This window comes from Echeneis naucrates, chromosome 15 (genome assembly GCF_900963305.1).
Source record: "Echeneis naucrates chromosome 15, fEcheNa1.1, whole genome shotgun sequence".
Taxonomy (NCBI): domain Eukaryota; kingdom Metazoa; phylum Chordata; class Actinopteri; order Carangiformes; family Echeneidae; genus Echeneis; species Echeneis naucrates.
The window spans coordinates 2,733,393-2,750,242 of NC_042525.1; the positions used below are offsets into that span (position 1 = coordinate 2,733,393).

The following is a 16,850-nucleotide window of genomic DNA, read 5'->3' on the forward strand; positions in this document are numbered from 1 at the left end:
TACATCTGGTTTTTCATTGCTAACCTAATCTGTTTTCCAGTTTATTCTTTAGTTGTGTAATAAGTAACCTGTCATTCTTGGTCCTCAGTGCCTTGGGTTCAGTACCAGCCTGGTTGCAGGAGAGGACTGTAAACTGTTTGTGTGCCTGCTTGTCTGACTGTCTGTTCAGCTCAGAATCAGACAAATATGCTCATGTTGTGGATACCATCACTGCCTCTTTGGATGGCTTCTCTCTTGGTGAATGGGTCACACTTACTGTCACTGCAGATTTATACTACTTCTTTTATTACCTTTTGGAATTTAGTTAGATAGCTAACTGCTTCTCTCTTCAGGTGAACGATGCATAAACAAGCTGCTGCCTGAAGGTTAATATCTATACATCCTTATGGTTTCATATTTATTTATTTATTTTTAGAAATGACTCTTCTCATCCTGATTGTTTTTCTTATCCTCTATTTAGTCCTGCACTTTCTTCATAAGGGCCTGAGTAAATACCTTCATCAGAACAGGTACACAGGCACAATATGCAATCATAAATTCTTCAGATGTGCTTTACTTTAAAGCCATAGAAAAACCTGAATTTATGCAATATCTTCTTTAATATCTGGTATTTTTTTACTTAGGAAAAGTTTTTGCATGCATTGTTTTTCAACCTTAACTGCTATTGTTATTTTTTGTGGGTTCTGCGGGCACATGGTTGCATTTACACTTGGACTAGCTTCCTTTGCAGCACTGACTGCGGTTGCTTTGTCTCTGTCGCCCCCTCCTGTTCCCGAAGTGGTCTAGCAGGCTGCCACATTGCCCAGGCTCAACTCATGCAGTCCTGTTTGGCTGCAGTGAAGACCTCCATGCTGGTAGTCCAGCGATCACAAGAGACCATCAGTGCTGCCCTCCAGGCTGGACAAAATCACTGCAAGGTGGAGGACACGCTAAGCAGCCTCCTGGGCTGTTACATTCACATCCTCACCGATGGTAAGGAACAATATGCAAAACCTTTGTAATATTGTGGCCTCCGCTGATGTAGATTAAGCATTTTTTTTCCGCTTACATCCCAACACTGAATTTTGGATGAATGACATATTAAGCTAGAAAACGAGAACCATTTTGTTTTGCGCCAACAGACTTTTCTCTGACAGATGCTCTGCTCTCTGCTTACAGAGGAGTTCATCCAGTCAGTCCAGAGTACAGCTGGCATGGCTGTCGTCTTGTTGATCAGGTCTGTCATGGGCTCAGGAGATGAAGTTGCCTCTGTGGTGAGTTAAAGGTTAAAAGTTCAGGATACTGCACATTTATTATGGGAAAAGCTATCATTGTAACAACATAAATACAAATGTGAATTAACCAAGAAGCACTTCCATATTAATATGCATCGAAATGCGTATTCAAATGCGGCATCACATCATTGTTGAAAAATAGGTAAGCAAAATGTAATGTAAAATAATATTAATACTTTTAATAATCACCAGATTTACTGTAAAAAAAAAAAAAAAGAAAAACTTGGTTGGGTTAAGTTTGTAGCAGCATAATCATCCCACCTGTGTGTCATTGAAATAAAAACGTTTTAGACACATTCGATTGAAAAAATTTTACCAAATTAATCATAGCATTTTAATTTCAAAGATATTTAATCAATGAGTAATTTTTCTGTTGTTGGCCATTCTGTGATTGTGTATCTTAGGTGTGCAGTTTGATTCGGTGTTCAGTGCAGGGCTTGGACCCGGCCCCTCACTGGCTCAAGCAGAGGTGTGTCTGTCTGTGCACCACTGGTCGCCCGCTGGGTGTCTCTTTGTATCTATGTCATGGAGTTCTGGCCATGCTGAGCTGGAAGGGTTCTCTCCCAGGACCAGAGTGGGAACAGCTGCTGCTGCTGGTCCCAAATACGCTGCTGGATCTGGATGTTAGGTAGGTCTGTCAAAACTGGTCACTCAAAACTACACAAAGAACTGAATACTTATTGAAAAAATGTTTTAGGGACAAGCATGGTAATGTTATTTATTCATGTTTCTGCAGTATAAAGGAGTCCAGTACGGCCATGGTGGTAGCTCGAGTGCTCACCCTTTGGAGTGGTGCTGTTCTGGACTGCATGCAGGGGGAGGTTCAACTCTGTCCTCCCCACCTCCAGCAGTCCCTCAGTGGGGGCTCTGAGCTGCAGCGCCACCTCCTGGAGCACATCTACTCCCACTGGGAGCACCCACTGGACGGAGTACGCCATCAAACCCGCTCACTGTTTCACAACCTCCTCCGACTACACCAGAAAACCAATCCCTCCTGTTCTGACCCTACCAAGGACTCTTATATCACAGAGCTCACCCACAGCCTGCTGGAACTAGAGTGGCACATGAGGGGGAAGTATGGCTCCTTGGGCTGCCTGGTGGAGCTTTATGGAGCAGGGTACCTGCTGAGCATCCAACCCCAGCTTCCATCATGTCTCCTGGGTTTGATGGGGGATCAGACCCTGGCTCCTTATGCCAGTGACCTGCTGGAGAGGCTGTTTATCAGTCACAAAGGTCAGCTGGTGAGTGAGGCTGGTGCTGCAGGAAAGAACCAGGATTGGATGGAGTGTTGGCACCAGACTTGGGTAACCCCCCTGCTGCAGGTGCTGTGCCGTGCTAGACTGGACCAGACCACATACATCCTTGACTACTTCCTGCCCAAGCTGCTTCGCTGCAGCCCCTCCAGTCTCGCTCACATGGTGAAGGCCTTACAGGACATGCCTCCCTGCAGCAAAGGCACGAATACACAGATGTTTGTACTTCATATTTGCCGTGTATTAATGTCTTTCACAAAACATTCTGTGGTGGTTTGAGAGATTATAGTTAAAGCAATGTTTCTTGCCACAAGCAAAGAGAGCATTGTATAACTATAACTTGCTGATTTTTATTTATTTATTTTTTTAATCTTAGGCCCTTCAGGCAGCAGGGGGGCTCTGGGAGCTCTGATGACGTGTCTGCGGGCAGCCAGGGCCCAGGGTGTTGTTCCCTCATCAGAAGAAGGTCTGTGGGGAGGACTGGTGCCCCTCTCCTTACTCCAACAAGCACTGATACACAAACATGATCAAGTGAGCACGTCTGTCATCGAGTGTGTAATCATGGTCTTCAATGTTGTAAGAATGTTGTATTTTATACATTTTGCGTGGAAAATATCTTCCACTGTATTAACGTGTCATGATTCCTTGCCATCCAGGTGAGGATGGATGCTTTGGGCTTGGTGTGTGAGAGTCACCGCAGCACTGAGGTTCTGACCTCACAGGAAATGGATCTGAGCCGCCACTTCCTGCTGCCCAATCTTAACAGTCAGTCCCCAGGCGTCAGACAGCAGACGGTCAGCCTGCTGAAGAAGGTCATCTGCTCTTTGCATTCTTTCTTCTTTAGATTATGTTTGAAATTTTGTGGGTTGATAGCACAACAGTAAGCAGATTTACTCAACTCACTGATAGGAACAACTTTTTGGACATTTGATTAAAAACGCAACAACAAACTCATCATTAAAATTTACTTTAAATCTTCTACCACAGTTACTCTGTAGAGTGAAGGACAGTACTCAGCTGCTACAGAAGAGACTGAGCCAGGAGAAGGACCAGGAGCAGAGAGACAAAGACCAACACACACTGCACCTGTACAAGGTATACAACACAGTACAGTCATATAAGCCAAGGGTCAACAACCTTCAGCATTAAGAGCCATTTTGGTCTGATTTCAAACAAATAAAACCTATCCGAAGCCACAAAGCCTATATTACAGCTATAATGTAGGTTCACTCCACGTAAGTCATGTAAATAAGAACTAGGTTCTTTTTTGGGATGCGTTTTTTTTTTTTTTTTTTTTTTCTTTTCTTCCAATGTTACAAGATCACCAAAATCTCCAGAATCATGACTATTACATTGGAAAAATTGTTATATAGAATAAGATTTATTGAAATTAAATAGCCACACGACCCGGAAACAGAAAAGTGGTAGAAGATGGATGAATGGAAATTAAATATCCATTATTTATTCACATTATTTTCTCAAAGCCACAGGGAGCGTGGCAAAGGGGTCGTGGGTTACCGACTCCTGGAACAGTCAAATCAGCACCGAGCTAAATAAAGTTATAGATAAATAAAATTTTTCTGTACTTTAGGAGTTCCTGCACTGGTTGTGTGAACAGTTGCTGGACGTTTTGCTTCCTGGAGCTTCCTTTTCCAAATGCCTCATGTCCCTCCACCTGCTCTGTCTGCTTGGCCAGCTCTTCACCTTCAGCACTGGTAAGTAAGCAAATTTTATTAATAGGCGGCTATTTTGAAGACGCTTGTCGCAGTCAAAAGAATAAAGTCAAGTGGAAGGAATTCAAAACAAGATACAAAAAGTAAAGTAAAAACATCAGCTTAAATAAGGTAAATACAGCAAATGAAAATAAGGTGATAACAAATAAAAACACTACATAAAATATAAAAAAGTACCATGCGCTAGTTAAAAGCCAGTTGCCTTGAAGCCAACAAAAAGTCACAGCTGTGTGAATATGCTCTTTGTGCTACTACTTTTCTATGAAAACTGAATATATTATGACAGCTTTTCCAGTCTTTTTAAGTTTAAAAATCAAAACAGGATGACTTTGATGCTTGGGGCGAATAGTTATAACTCAGAAAAATAAATTAAGTAGCAGTGGCCTATTGCTTAAATGTCATCATCCCGCAATTTGTACATACAGGCCATGTTCAGCCAACACACACAGCAGTATGGGACTCAATGCTTTGCTCAAGGGCACCTTAGTGAAAATGCTTGGCGCATTTCACAATTTAGCAGCCAACTCAGAGTTTATCTTTGTGTTGGTGCCTGAACCAGCAGCCCGTGTCTTTACTGTGATGCCAGACTAAAGCTCCAGCTGTTTCGGCATATGAACTTCCTCTTATCAGTCCTTGTCAACTCCACCCCTCGATTTTCCTCAGGCCCTGACGTGTTTGCCCTCGGTGAGGTCGTGACCTCGGAGCATGCCCAGAATGTCCTCTACTGTGTTGCCAGCAACTTCCTTGAAGTGAAACAGCTGGCCTCGTCACTGCTACCGCAACTCCCTCCATCAGCTCTTGGGCTGCAGGTTTATAATGCACTAAAACACAATAGATTCATAAAAAAAAAGTGAGACAGAGAAGATGCTTCGTGTCTCTACCAGTATTTACTTCATAATCTCCTTGTGCTTTGTGATGCTAGGTGCCAGAAAAGATGCGTTGTGTCCTTCAGGCTGCTCTGGACCTGAGTACCAGCACCAAGCCTTTTGATAGTGTTACAGCAGCTCATCTCCTCAACCTACTGCTCCAGCAGCCGAACCTGAGCCAGGCTCTGCTGCACTGTGGCCAGCAGCAGGGACTCGACTTCCAGCCCCTGTGCCCTCCACCTCAGGCTTCTGAAGCACTCATCTGGGAGCTCAACACTCTCGCCGGTGAGATCCAGATTTATCAGCCCAGTAAACGTATGCATGTTGTGGAGGCTCACATAATCATGAGACATGCTTTTTATTTATTTTATTTTTTTTGTCTTCCTCTGTCAGTGGTTCAGTTCTTGCTGCACTGCCTGCAGTCAGAGGTGTCGAGAGCCGAGTCATCTCTCTTACAGGCAGCTGCTTCCCACCCTCTGTACGGCAGAGCTCACTGCATCACAGCTGTGCTGCAGCATCTAAACACGGAGTGAGAAGATCAATCATCACCACACATACACATGTTGGACAGTGTGCTTCCACTTGAGTTTAGGTTTCTGTAGCTGGCACATTGTATTTAAAGAGCCAGTTGTGTTTTGAAGCTTGTGTGGTAAATGCATGTTTGTTTGTGTGTGTTTAGGAATTTGAGTCAGACTGAGCGGTGGAGATGTCTGGTGACAGAGCTCATCGCAGTGTGCTACAGGATGTCTGATGTGGTTTCTCCTGTAGTCCAGAGCTCTTCCCCAGAAGGACTCATTCCCATGGATACTGATTCAGGTTGTCTCATTTCCTAAGATTGTCTTCTTCACTTTACTCTGTAATACACACTACTAGTCAAAGTTTGGACACACTTTCTCATTCAAAGGAATAGGAAAATGTGTTCAAACGTTTGACTGGTAGTATAAATGTTTATATGTGATTAACAGCAAGACTGCAATCATGAATTAAAAATAATTCGAAAATTCTGGGAAACTCTAACACATCCATTTACAATATTGGATTGTTGTGGATGACTTTATCCTCCAAATGTGACAAAAAAAAAGATTTATTTGCAGGACAGAAACCTTTGTTTGATGGATTCCTTCATCACTCATTTAGTAGTGAAAGGTTATGGGAAATTTACACCATGATGCATGTGCATGTGTTTGGACAGAAACATCAGCAGGTCTACAAAGAATCCTGCAGGAAATCCAGCCCAGGGACACCAATGACTTCTTCAGCAGCGCCAGAGAGCTGGACACACAGAGTCAGACGACACGCACACCATCACTGCACGCTGGTAAGTTACCAATAATTAATATTAATTCAGATGAATAGAGCTATATCATAAATATTAGGTCTGGTTCACTTATTTTTTAAGATTTGCAGCTTATTTGGCGTCTTTAGTCTAAACAGTTTCAGTGAGACCATTTCCAATGTTTATTTCAGAGCGGTTGTGCAGCACTGCTGATGTCCTCATGGGGGCAGTGTTTGGCCTCTCTTTTATATCCTACATTTACATGAGGTTCAGTTTGTTCCTGTGAGGAAACATATTTAATAATTCACTAAATGACTGTAATTTCTCTGCGATAAGGAAAATAACTGTGTAACGTATGTGACACAACGTAAACAACAACAGGCACATTATGTGACTTTTGATTTCCACTAAATAGAAAACTTTAACCATGACATAATAAGACAAATAAATCTTCTAGGTTAAATGATTAGTTAATGAATGAAAAGATGATAAAAACTTTCCAATGTCACTTTATTTTTTTAATGTGTGTGTTGGCTCCAGCCGGCGAGGGCTACAGGGTGACAGCCCAGATGGTGCTGGTATGTTGCTGGCGGAGCATGAAGGAAGTGGCCATGCTGCTCGGACAGCTGTGTCAGAGTCTGCCTCTGTGCTACACCAGTGACAAGGCGCACACGCACCCAGGACTCATCACAGAGGAACAGGTGAGACCCCGAACAACTGAGACAATCTCACCTCGACAGAAAGTCAGCATCTGTCACTTTTCCTCTTCTTCTTCCAAACAATGACTTTATGGTTTAATGTATAAATAAGTGAAACTATTACTTAATCCTTTCAAATTGAACGTGACTTAGCTCCCTCACCTTATTGGTATTACTGTCCATTTCCAATATTTTGGATATTTTTTAAAAATCCTATTTTTTTGTGGGCATTTTTTAATTATTCATAATGTCAGGGAGGGAGAGGGGGGATAACCGTTAGAACTGCACCTCCATGGAAGAGCCAGCAGGATTCCTTTTAAATTTTTTTGTAGTTGTATCTTATTGACAGAAATCCCATGAAAAGGGCCTCTGATTAAAAGTGAACGCATTCCTTTAACAAGGAGGGTCGATTATTGATTTTTACATCTGCAACATGGAAAGTATTGAAATCTCTTCTTTTGGGATTCAGGAAAACAAAAAAGAAAAAGAAGGCAAATGCATAATAAAAAAACTGAAGGGTGAGTATTCAATTCATGCTCTTCCTCAGCTACTATTCAAAAGGCACTAATTACTAGATATCATAGAAAACGATTGAAATTATTACTCATCAGCGTCAGCAGGAATGCTCAAAATCCACTGGGTTAGTTTTACACTCATAATGCAAATAATATTTTAGAGAGATGAGATTGATCCATATTCACAACAGCTTTTTCACCACTGTCAATGTAAAACTAAGTGTTAGCTTCAGGCAGTCACCGGATGCCACAGGCTGAGTTATGAGTCACACTGATCCCTGGCCTCAAGTTGCTCACATAGGAATGATCCCAGTGTGGTATCCAGATTTCAAATGGAAAGTGGTGGAAAGTGAGCACTGGTGGTGGAAATCGGTGCTGGAAGAGAAACAGTCAAATTGATGTATTCTACATGTCAATATGAATTGTATGAAATCCAAAACAGTCCTCTGTGGTAAACCACTAGTAATAGGTTACATTTTAAGATATCAAATAGTCAAAGCTCTGTTCCCTTCATGTTTTTTTTTTTTTTTTTTTTTTTTGCTATGATGGCGTTTATACATCTAACTTTTGGCTCCTCGAACATCTGCTGCCACTGTTCAGATCTATCTTGTCGCTTGTTCTTAATGCTTTGAAGTCTCATTTCTGTAATGGGAAGGCTAACAATTTCAACCAAGCTACAACAGCTGAGCGTTGGTAGTGTGCTGTAGAGGACACAGACGAGCTGCTCCATTCCATGTCAGGAATTGGCGTTCCCACACGAGGAGCGACTGGATGATGTAAAAATGCACGTGGCTGAGTCTGATGTGGACGCTGTTGTAGAAGCAGTTTGCACACCCAGTATTTCATTTCAAAAGGTGACATTTGAATGTGTGTATTTGTACTGTAGAAGGAGGAGATGATGTGAATCCATGTGTTTGTCTGTGTGTGTTTGTGACACCACGCTGGGAGGCTCTTCAATTAGTATCCGCCCTCGTTAGTGCCAAGCTTTCATTTAAGGCCTGACCCTGCTGGTTTAACGGCCGCGACGCCCCTCCCTTTCCACTGCATTCTTTCCAAATCACTTCCACCACCAGCAGCAAAACACAGAGCGCTACAAACAACACGCACACAAACATATACATGGTCTGACACACAGACAAACTCACACAGGAATAGTTGTCTGAGTGGTTCAGCATGTGAGCGTCCATAATAACAAGGGGACCAGACATAGGCTGTGCTTGTCTGTGTAGGGGGTAAAGGGTGTGTGTTCATTTGTGTTTGTGTTTGTCTGTTGACCATGTCTTTACACCCCTGAGGGAAGGAGAGGGAAAGTAGGAAGTGCTGTACTGTACTATGTGCTGAATGTGTGTTTTTCCTCAGTTTGTTCAGTTTTTATTATCCAGGTTCTTAACCCTGCAACAACTGTCGAAGTCCAAATCTCTTCAGTCACGTTGCTGCAGGTTTGGGAGCAAATGGCCCCTCGTGCTCCTGGTTCTCTGAAAACTGTATTACATGTTTTGGTTCCAGACTGAGATCCAATATTACCATCCAACTACAACAGTTTATGTAAATTCAGTGTACGAACAGCAGAGCTGTGTATTATCACACAGCTCTGCTGTTAAATTGAGCTTAACCGTATCTGCGCTTGTCCTGAGCACGTGAACTCAGAGATACTGTCACCTTTTCGTGGTTTTCTTTTTTAAACTTGCACATTTTGTGACGTTCATTTCTTTTACTATGGCCTGGAAAACCTTTCAATCTGACAGTAAGAACGCCTTAAATGTCTCGAGTTTAGATCACCCTCTCTGTAACACAGAAGAAGAGACGCATTATTTTTCTATTTCACTACTAACCCTAACCTTCAACTACTGAAATTGACTCCATAATGATGTCACCACTCCAGTGCCCCGAAGAGATGATTGATGATGATATCATGGATGCCGTGTTGTCTCCTGTGGTTACCACAGCAACAAGCCTCATTACATAACCGATGATTTAACAAACTCCTGCTGAGAAATATGCCTACAAGAGGAAAATCTGAACTCCTGTGCTCTGTCTTTACCGCATCCTCGTTCTTTTTCATTCGCTTGTCATCGCTTCCACGCTTTGTGTGAACATTTGTGTTTGTGTGTATGTGACCTTTGCAGTCAGTGGGGTGATTCCAATAGCGTTAGGAAAGTTGGGTCTGGCAGCAAAGCCTGTGTGGACAAAGTCATTCTGCCCTACCGCAGTGATGACATGCATGGGCAAACATATGTGTATAAGAGTGTGTGTCTGACCAAAACGCATCTCTTTCCAAAATGTGTGTAAGCGCAACACCCCCTGCAGTCCAGAGCCAGCATCCTGTGTTATATCCTCGTTGGCCTGGCAACGCTGCAGATGTTTCTGTCACTGGGTGGCACAAAGGCAACAGTGGCAGTTATAGGTGGGCATTAATGGTAATGGTTTGATAACCAGCCACAACAGTGGGGCTGGCATTGTTTTCACTTTGTGAGTCTGCAGTGTATGCGTGTGCTCGTGTCATCATCATGGTGTGGTCCTGGAGACGCCTACTATAACAGGAACCACCACAGAGGTGGTTTTGAGGCGTTTGTTTGTCTTGTCTGTCTGTGAACAGATTTTGTCAACACGACAGCATCAAAACCAGCGAGATAGTCGTCAAACTTTACAGGTGTGTACCTGAGATCAAAATTAAGCCAGAGTGTGGTCCTGAATTCTCTAGACTAGTGCAATGACTAATGAGGAGTAGTGGCTCTGAGTGTCAACGTGTTCTTGGATGCTGCAGCTTGTCTGATCCATTTCAGAATTTAGTCTCAGGATTTCTTTTTCATGACTTTATTTTCACTTTAGTTTCCAAGCCACCTCTGACGACGAGAGACGAGCTCAAACGGTCAGGGTGGCCTAAGAAATACCAGCATCTCACAGTGGATGACTGGGGGGGAAAAAAAAAAAAGAAGTCCTGTTTACTGATGAATCCAACTGTGAGGTTTATGGCAGTAACAGAAGGATGTAAGGGAAAGAACAGGAGAGAGAAGCCACGGTGTATCAAAACCACAATAAAACAAGATGGTGGAAATAGTCAGTCCAGTGTTGGTTTGCCTGCTCTGGCACCTGCACTGACTCAAGCACTTCCTGAACAAAGAGAAGAACCACTTCTTCCCTCAGAGACAAGCTGCACCCTCTGGTTTGCATCTTTGTGGAGAATGACTCAAGCTGCAGCAGAATAATGACCCTAAACACGCCTCAAAGCTTTGTGAGAACTATTCGAACACCATAGAAGATCACCGTCCACAATCACCTGACCTCAGAAGACTTGAAGACTGAGCAAGCAGTGCATCCTGGGATGTCACAAGAAGCTCTTTGGACGCTGTTACAGGCTGCTGGGAAAACACGAGTCATTAGATTTTGCACAAAACTTCCTAGGCCTGTCAGAAGACTTAACACCACATTAAGAAAGTAGAAATGTTTTTTTTTTTTTGTTACTAAATTCTGTCCAAATGTGCTGAACAGGATTAGAAGAGAATAATATTTGTTATGTTGCAGTGTAAGAATCTGAAGTTAATTAATGGTTTTCTATTGTCAATTAGCATTTATGAGAACAGCAAAATTCCTCCTGCAGATTGCTGCAACAACGAACATGATCAGAGTGTTTTGTAACGTTGCCCCATCAGGGGAGAAGTTGGCTATTTGGGTCACTGTCACGGCCCGGAGCCACACATGTAATTAGACTTGGGAAACTTCTTTCTCCGCACATGGAAGTTTTTCTGGGAAATGGGCACGTTTGCAAACAGGAAGTTGACGTCTAAATAAAGTCCCGTCCCCCCGCCCCCCTGTGCAGGAAGCTTGCTTGGCCCTTTTGAGCAGTTACACAGACGGGAACCTTCGGGAGGGAAGCTTTAAATAGGCGAAGCCGCGGCCCAGCTCAGCACCGCAGCGGTCTGGGCCCGGCAGCCACGGGCCATCTAACAGTGACTGTCGCTGCCGTTTTTAACCTGGTGAGGTCAGGCCTGTCCTGGGTGTCCGCTCTGGCCACCAATGTGATAAGTCATTGGGCTTGGTACTGCTGTGGTTTACTCAGTCCATACTTTGGTGTTCAAGTTAGTCCACATTGGGTCTGCAGGGTCAGGCAAGTTTACTGACCAGTCATGTCGCCAAAGACGGGCCATCTAAGCCGTACGTTTTGTTGCATCTGTTCTTCTTCTCTTTTTTTTTTTTTTTTTAATTTTGCACGTTTCATTCACTTTTTTGTCTGTTTCAGCACATTCTCTTGCTGTTTCCATCTTGTAAATCTTTCCTCATGCATCACTGTCCCTACATTCAGTGACATCAGGCTTGGTTTGCTGAAGGTTATGGTGATGGGTGTGCTCTGAGTCCATCTGTGGGCCGGCGTCTGTGTTAGTTTAGATGTTGTGTCTAACCCCACATCCCCTGTGGAGCCGTTGGGATTTTCTTTTTCCCTTTTCACACAGGGGCTTTTTTGCATCAGGCCCTTGTTACCCCTCCCTGTGCCCTCCATGCCACCCCTGACTAAGTCGGGGCCTGGCTGCCTCTGTGGTGGCGGTGATACCACAGTCTTAATGACAGGGCACTGGAAGCCCTGCGTCCGCCTCGCCCTGCCGCCTCACCTGCAACACACTCACCAGTTTACACACTGCCGCAGAGGCAGCGCTCAGCTGTGTGTTTGTGTGTGTGTGTGTATAGTTAGAATAATGTCGCTAACACTGTTACTAACTGGATGGTTTTACTGACGGTGGCCATTATGCGGATGTCTCAGCATCCTTATTTGAGCACACTTGTCACGCCACTGACATGCCGCTCTCACGCTTGACATGCTCGTTGCTTGCTGGCCGAAAACTAAGTGGTGTCTCTAAAACAAGAGAGTAGCCAGTGTTACAGTGTCACTGTGCCTGCCAAATGGAGATTAGGCTGAAGAGCAGTAGGTAATGCCGGTCATCTCTTTTTATTACACTACTGCACTTCTATTTGGAAAGAATAACTTTCAGCGTAAATAACAAAGCTGGTTAAATTGTTCCCTTTACTGCTGCGTGCCAGCATTTGATTGGCAGTGGGGGTGGAAGGTACAGGTATTTAGATGTGAAAAAGCTTGACAACATGATTCACAGTCTACGAAACTGTTATTTCGATGAATTCTCATTAAAACTAATGGCTATGCCCTCTGAGTAAATGGGCTCTGGGTCCTGGGATTTAAAGAGCTTGTTTTGTAAAGGTTAACTTTAACATGTCAGTCATCCATATTTTAGCAAATTGCATGTAATCAGAGGACAGCTTAGTCACCAAAACACTGAGACATCACACGACACATCTGAAAGGAATTTAAAAGAGTGAGAAAATAAGGATTTAAAGAAATATCAAATGTCAGGATTGTCTTTATTCTTTTGTTTCCATGATTATAAACTGAATATTTGAAGGTTCCTTGTAGTCTGGTGGTTACAACGCATATAATCATGATGTCACCCTTCAATTCTGGCTGGAGACATTGCATGTCATACCCCACCCACCCCACTTTGGGTTTTGGACTGTAGGGTATACATAACAAGTCTTTTGAAGAAGACATTGTTTTGGATTTCGAACCATTTTCTTGGTTTATTACATATTAAATGATATAGATAGCAGCAGTCCGTCTCAGTTGTTTTATACAAGACTGGAATTACATCATTTTGACTGTGCAACAGGTCACATCCACTCCTTTGCTTTAAACTCACACACAAACACACACCTGGAAAGCCATGCTGCTCTTGTTACAGCTCAGTTGCTGATTTTCTCTGTCTCTCTCTGTTACAGGTGGAGGGAGTCGGCCTGTATTTCCGTCAGCAGCTCCTGCAGTCCCGTCACCGTGGCGCCTTTGAACTGGCTTATGTTGGCTTTGTGCGCCTCACTGACATGCTGTGCAGGTGTGTGTGTGTGTGTGTTCACATTCAGGGCAAAAGGATTGAAAGGTAATACTGCTGTGGGCATTAGCTTCCATCATGACGGTGAACATCAGCGTGGCTTGTAATTAACAAGAGGGCGAGATTTCTCAGTGTCACTCCTCAGATATAATGTACTGTAATTACACCAAACCGGGATCGTTGGAATAATTCATCATCTGGTGTCCTCTGGACAGTTACATGGACATGAAAAAATGAGCTGCTGATAATAGAGTAGAGTCAAAATACAGTTCTATAAATTAAAATGCTGGTAAATCATCTTTTTTCATAACAGTTTGGCCTTTTTGGAAATACTCTCATTTTTCCTGTTTGTGACTGTGAGAGTTAGATGAAAAGGTTTACACCACTTGTCTTTTCTTGGTAAAGAATTGGTAAAGTGTTGTTATGGTTAGCCTAGCTTAGGTATATTTTTTAATTTTGTTGATTTAAGTTGGAGATTTTAAAGAAATGAACTAGTTAAAATAAATTGTTTAATTGAAAGATTTACATTTTACCTTTTTATTAAACTTGGCGGACAACTCTGGTGTCAATTGGCCTTTAGCTGCTAGCATGGCTAATGTAACTGTCCACCATTCGTGTGTAGTTCATTTACACGTTGAGCAAATTTGGAGTGATGGGGCTTTGGCAGCAGCACTCCTCCACTGGCAGCATTAACTTAGCTGGAGTCTTGCACTGAACACTATGCTCCCCTGCTATTCAAGGAAATAATCCCACTATTATCCTCCCAAGGGAGAAGAAAAACAGTCTTTTAATTCTGACCAGCATGAAAGAATTTCTCACTTTCTTGTACCTCTCCATGTTCTTTAATGTCGAATTGAGGACGTCTTCACCCCGTGGCAGGTGACAAACCACAAAACCGTCGCAGCAGTGTTGACTTTGAACCACCCAACGCTCAGCAGTTAAAACAAAACTCACTTGTTTTGTTCTTGTCCAGAAACCAGCCGCTCAGTGTGTTGTGTAATGAGGGCGACATTCTAGTGGTTGTGTGTAGGTGTACTGGGAGTGTGTATATTTGTGTGTGTTCTGCTCTGGGCATATGTGGATGGAGTGAGTGTTTTTCAGCAGGGGAAGAGCAGTGTGTGGATAGTATGCAGGCCGTGTGCTGTGTTATGGGGTGTTGATTGCGGGGTGCCTAACCATGGCTTTTTGATGCTCTGCTCTGGGATCTGGTGCTGGTGTGTTTGCACTCTCTCACTCTGTCTCTTTTCATTCCTCTTCCTCTCTTTCCTTTACTCTTTTTTTGTATTTCTTAATTTTCTCAGTTTCGCCTCTCAATGATGGACCCAGTTCCCTTGTTAGTCATGCATATTTATCTCTCTGGTTGTTTACAGTAGTTGTTTACAACAGTGGTTAAAAGCCTTGTGTTTTTTATATTTATACCCCCACAGGCCCTCCCACTAGATTACCCTTGGTATAGTTAGCTAAATTTCAATATTGAGAAAACCAATATGAACATTTCAGGATCTGCAGTATTTATACAAAAGGTAAAAGGTGTCATAATTCAGTGTAAATTAAGTATTGTGGATGTTCCCGGCCTACAAATGATCTACTCACCTCACCAAAAATAACATTCTCATAATTTCAGTCTAAATGAAATGCAAAAATTACCATTCCAGCTGCGATCAGGATTCATGTCGTAATATCTGCCAAAATAATCACAGTCCATGTGGAGCTCTAAGTGTAATTGAGTGGGACTCCAGATGAGTGATTGATGATGATGTGAAGAAGGAATGTCTACCGGCAGAGTTAATGGGAAAATTATGGCATATTTCATTGAGCTGCAGCTTCTGAAACAATAATGTTTTGGGTAGCTGATGTTTTTTATTTTATTATTATTATTATTATTATTATTTTATTTTTTTGTGAGGGATTGTTGCAGTCGTAATGTAACTCACACTCTCTCTATTGTAATCAAATCTTAAAGCATATTAATTAGGTGCGAGGCTCCATAATCTTTTCACATGATATTAAGTAGAACCTGTTTGAAAAAACACATGTACTGAGGTAAATACTGCAAGCCAACCATTTCCAGTGAAGATGTGTGTGTCCTCTGGGTGTCAAGCATGTGCAATTGACTGCAGTGGAGTGTGTGTCTCCCTGCTGCACCCCCACTGTGTCCTCAATGTGGAATTGTTTTCATTTATCCTCTTTTCTGCTGCTTGTTACTGCTCAACTACAGAGCTGAGCGGTTTCCCGTGGGTGTGTGTTTGCCAGACCTGTCTCAGATCATATTCTCAGCGTTTGTTTTAAAACGCCCGAAGAACCAGATGCCACAGAGGATGGTAAACGTGTCGGAGCGGAAACTTCCTTCGTAACGTCAGTCCTCACTAAGTAGGCACACATAAGACCGCGGATGACTATTTGATAAGAGTTTTAACTTGTCTGGTTGTTTGACGTTTTGATAGGAACCACAGCGGACGAAGTTACAATGCTTTCTCAACTGTCAGTCACATTATATGGAAACCTACTTTGAGACCCATCTGGTTGTCAGAGTGGATTTAAACAAATGTTAAAAATAATTTTCAGTGACGTGATCCTGGTTTGGTGCGTCAGTGGACTGTTTCTTGTCGAGACAATCATACTGGATTTAGTGTACAACATTTCAGTCATGCAATGTTGTGCGGGCATGATTTTCCATCATTTAAGTACACACACAAATGCAGCTAATGGGGGATATTAAATGTTGCATCTGACAAAAGTAATAAAAGGTCAACTCCTGCTGCGTCAGTTATTGGGCTGCTAGCATGGGTGAAATAAGGGGAAATGAAATGGCATCAAAAAGTAAATATGTAACTATGACTCACTCATAGTTTCATAGTGATTCACTTGTTGATTTGAATAATGATGTAAAACTAACTAAACAATGTTTTTCTGTGTATAAGGAGTGGCAGTCAGGCCCTGCAGCAGCTTCCTGCCTGCTGGCTGTCTGAAGTCCTGCAGGAGGTCAAATGTAGTGACCCGTCGTCCAAGCTGTGTGCCACGCGACGCAGCGCTGGGATCCCCTTCTACATCCAGGTGTGAGCACAGTTTTCAAGACTTTTCACAAGTTTTTAAAGGGTGCTTATGGCGTTTCCAGTCTTGATGCTGGACTTGCACTGTTGATAAAATGTGGGGAAGAGGCTTATTGTTTAAATCGCAGTGTTTGGTGTGTAAACTTTTTAGGACTGTAAGGATCAATAGGTAAAGTACTAACCTGTGTCACAACAAAGGTTAGTGTGATGGTTAAGAATTGAAGACCTGATAGCCGAGCGTTTAGGGTGCAAACTACATGGTTCCAAATAGCCGGTTCAACCACAACTTTTTGCTTT

The 16,850-nt window shown here is 42.8% G+C and overlaps 1 protein-coding gene across 2 annotated transcripts in view; it reads left to right on the top strand.

Annotated features, from left to right (window-relative positions):
• Positions 1–16,850, top strand: part of thada (THADA armadillo repeat containing) — a 76,242-nt gene that overhangs the window by 2,091 nt on the left and 57,301 nt on the right. For both annotated transcript variants that reach the window (XM_029521524.1, XM_029521525.1), the window contains exons 6-24: positions 89–237; positions 333–365; positions 461–509; positions 779–972; positions 1,159–1,253; positions 1,679–1,902; positions 2,011–2,729; positions 2,904–3,058; positions 3,184–3,339; positions 3,515–3,622; positions 4,119–4,242; positions 4,924–5,069; positions 5,183–5,411; positions 5,520–5,655; positions 5,806–5,942; positions 6,319–6,444; positions 6,943–7,103; positions 13,397–13,506; positions 16,425–16,557. In XM_029521524.1, the coding sequence (XP_029377384.1) occupies positions 89–237; positions 333–365; positions 461–509; positions 779–972; positions 1,159–1,253; positions 1,679–1,902; positions 2,011–2,729; positions 2,904–3,058; positions 3,184–3,339; positions 3,515–3,622; positions 4,119–4,242; positions 4,924–5,069; positions 5,183–5,411; positions 5,520–5,655; positions 5,806–5,942; positions 6,319–6,444; positions 6,943–7,103; positions 13,397–13,506; positions 16,425–16,557 (3,184 nt within the window). The remainder of the gene's footprint in view (positions 1–88; positions 238–332; positions 366–460; positions 510–778; positions 973–1,158; positions 1,254–1,678; positions 1,903–2,010; positions 2,730–2,903; positions 3,059–3,183; positions 3,340–3,514; positions 3,623–4,118; positions 4,243–4,923; positions 5,070–5,182; positions 5,412–5,519; positions 5,656–5,805; positions 5,943–6,318; positions 6,445–6,942; positions 7,104–13,396; positions 13,507–16,424; positions 16,558–16,850) is intronic.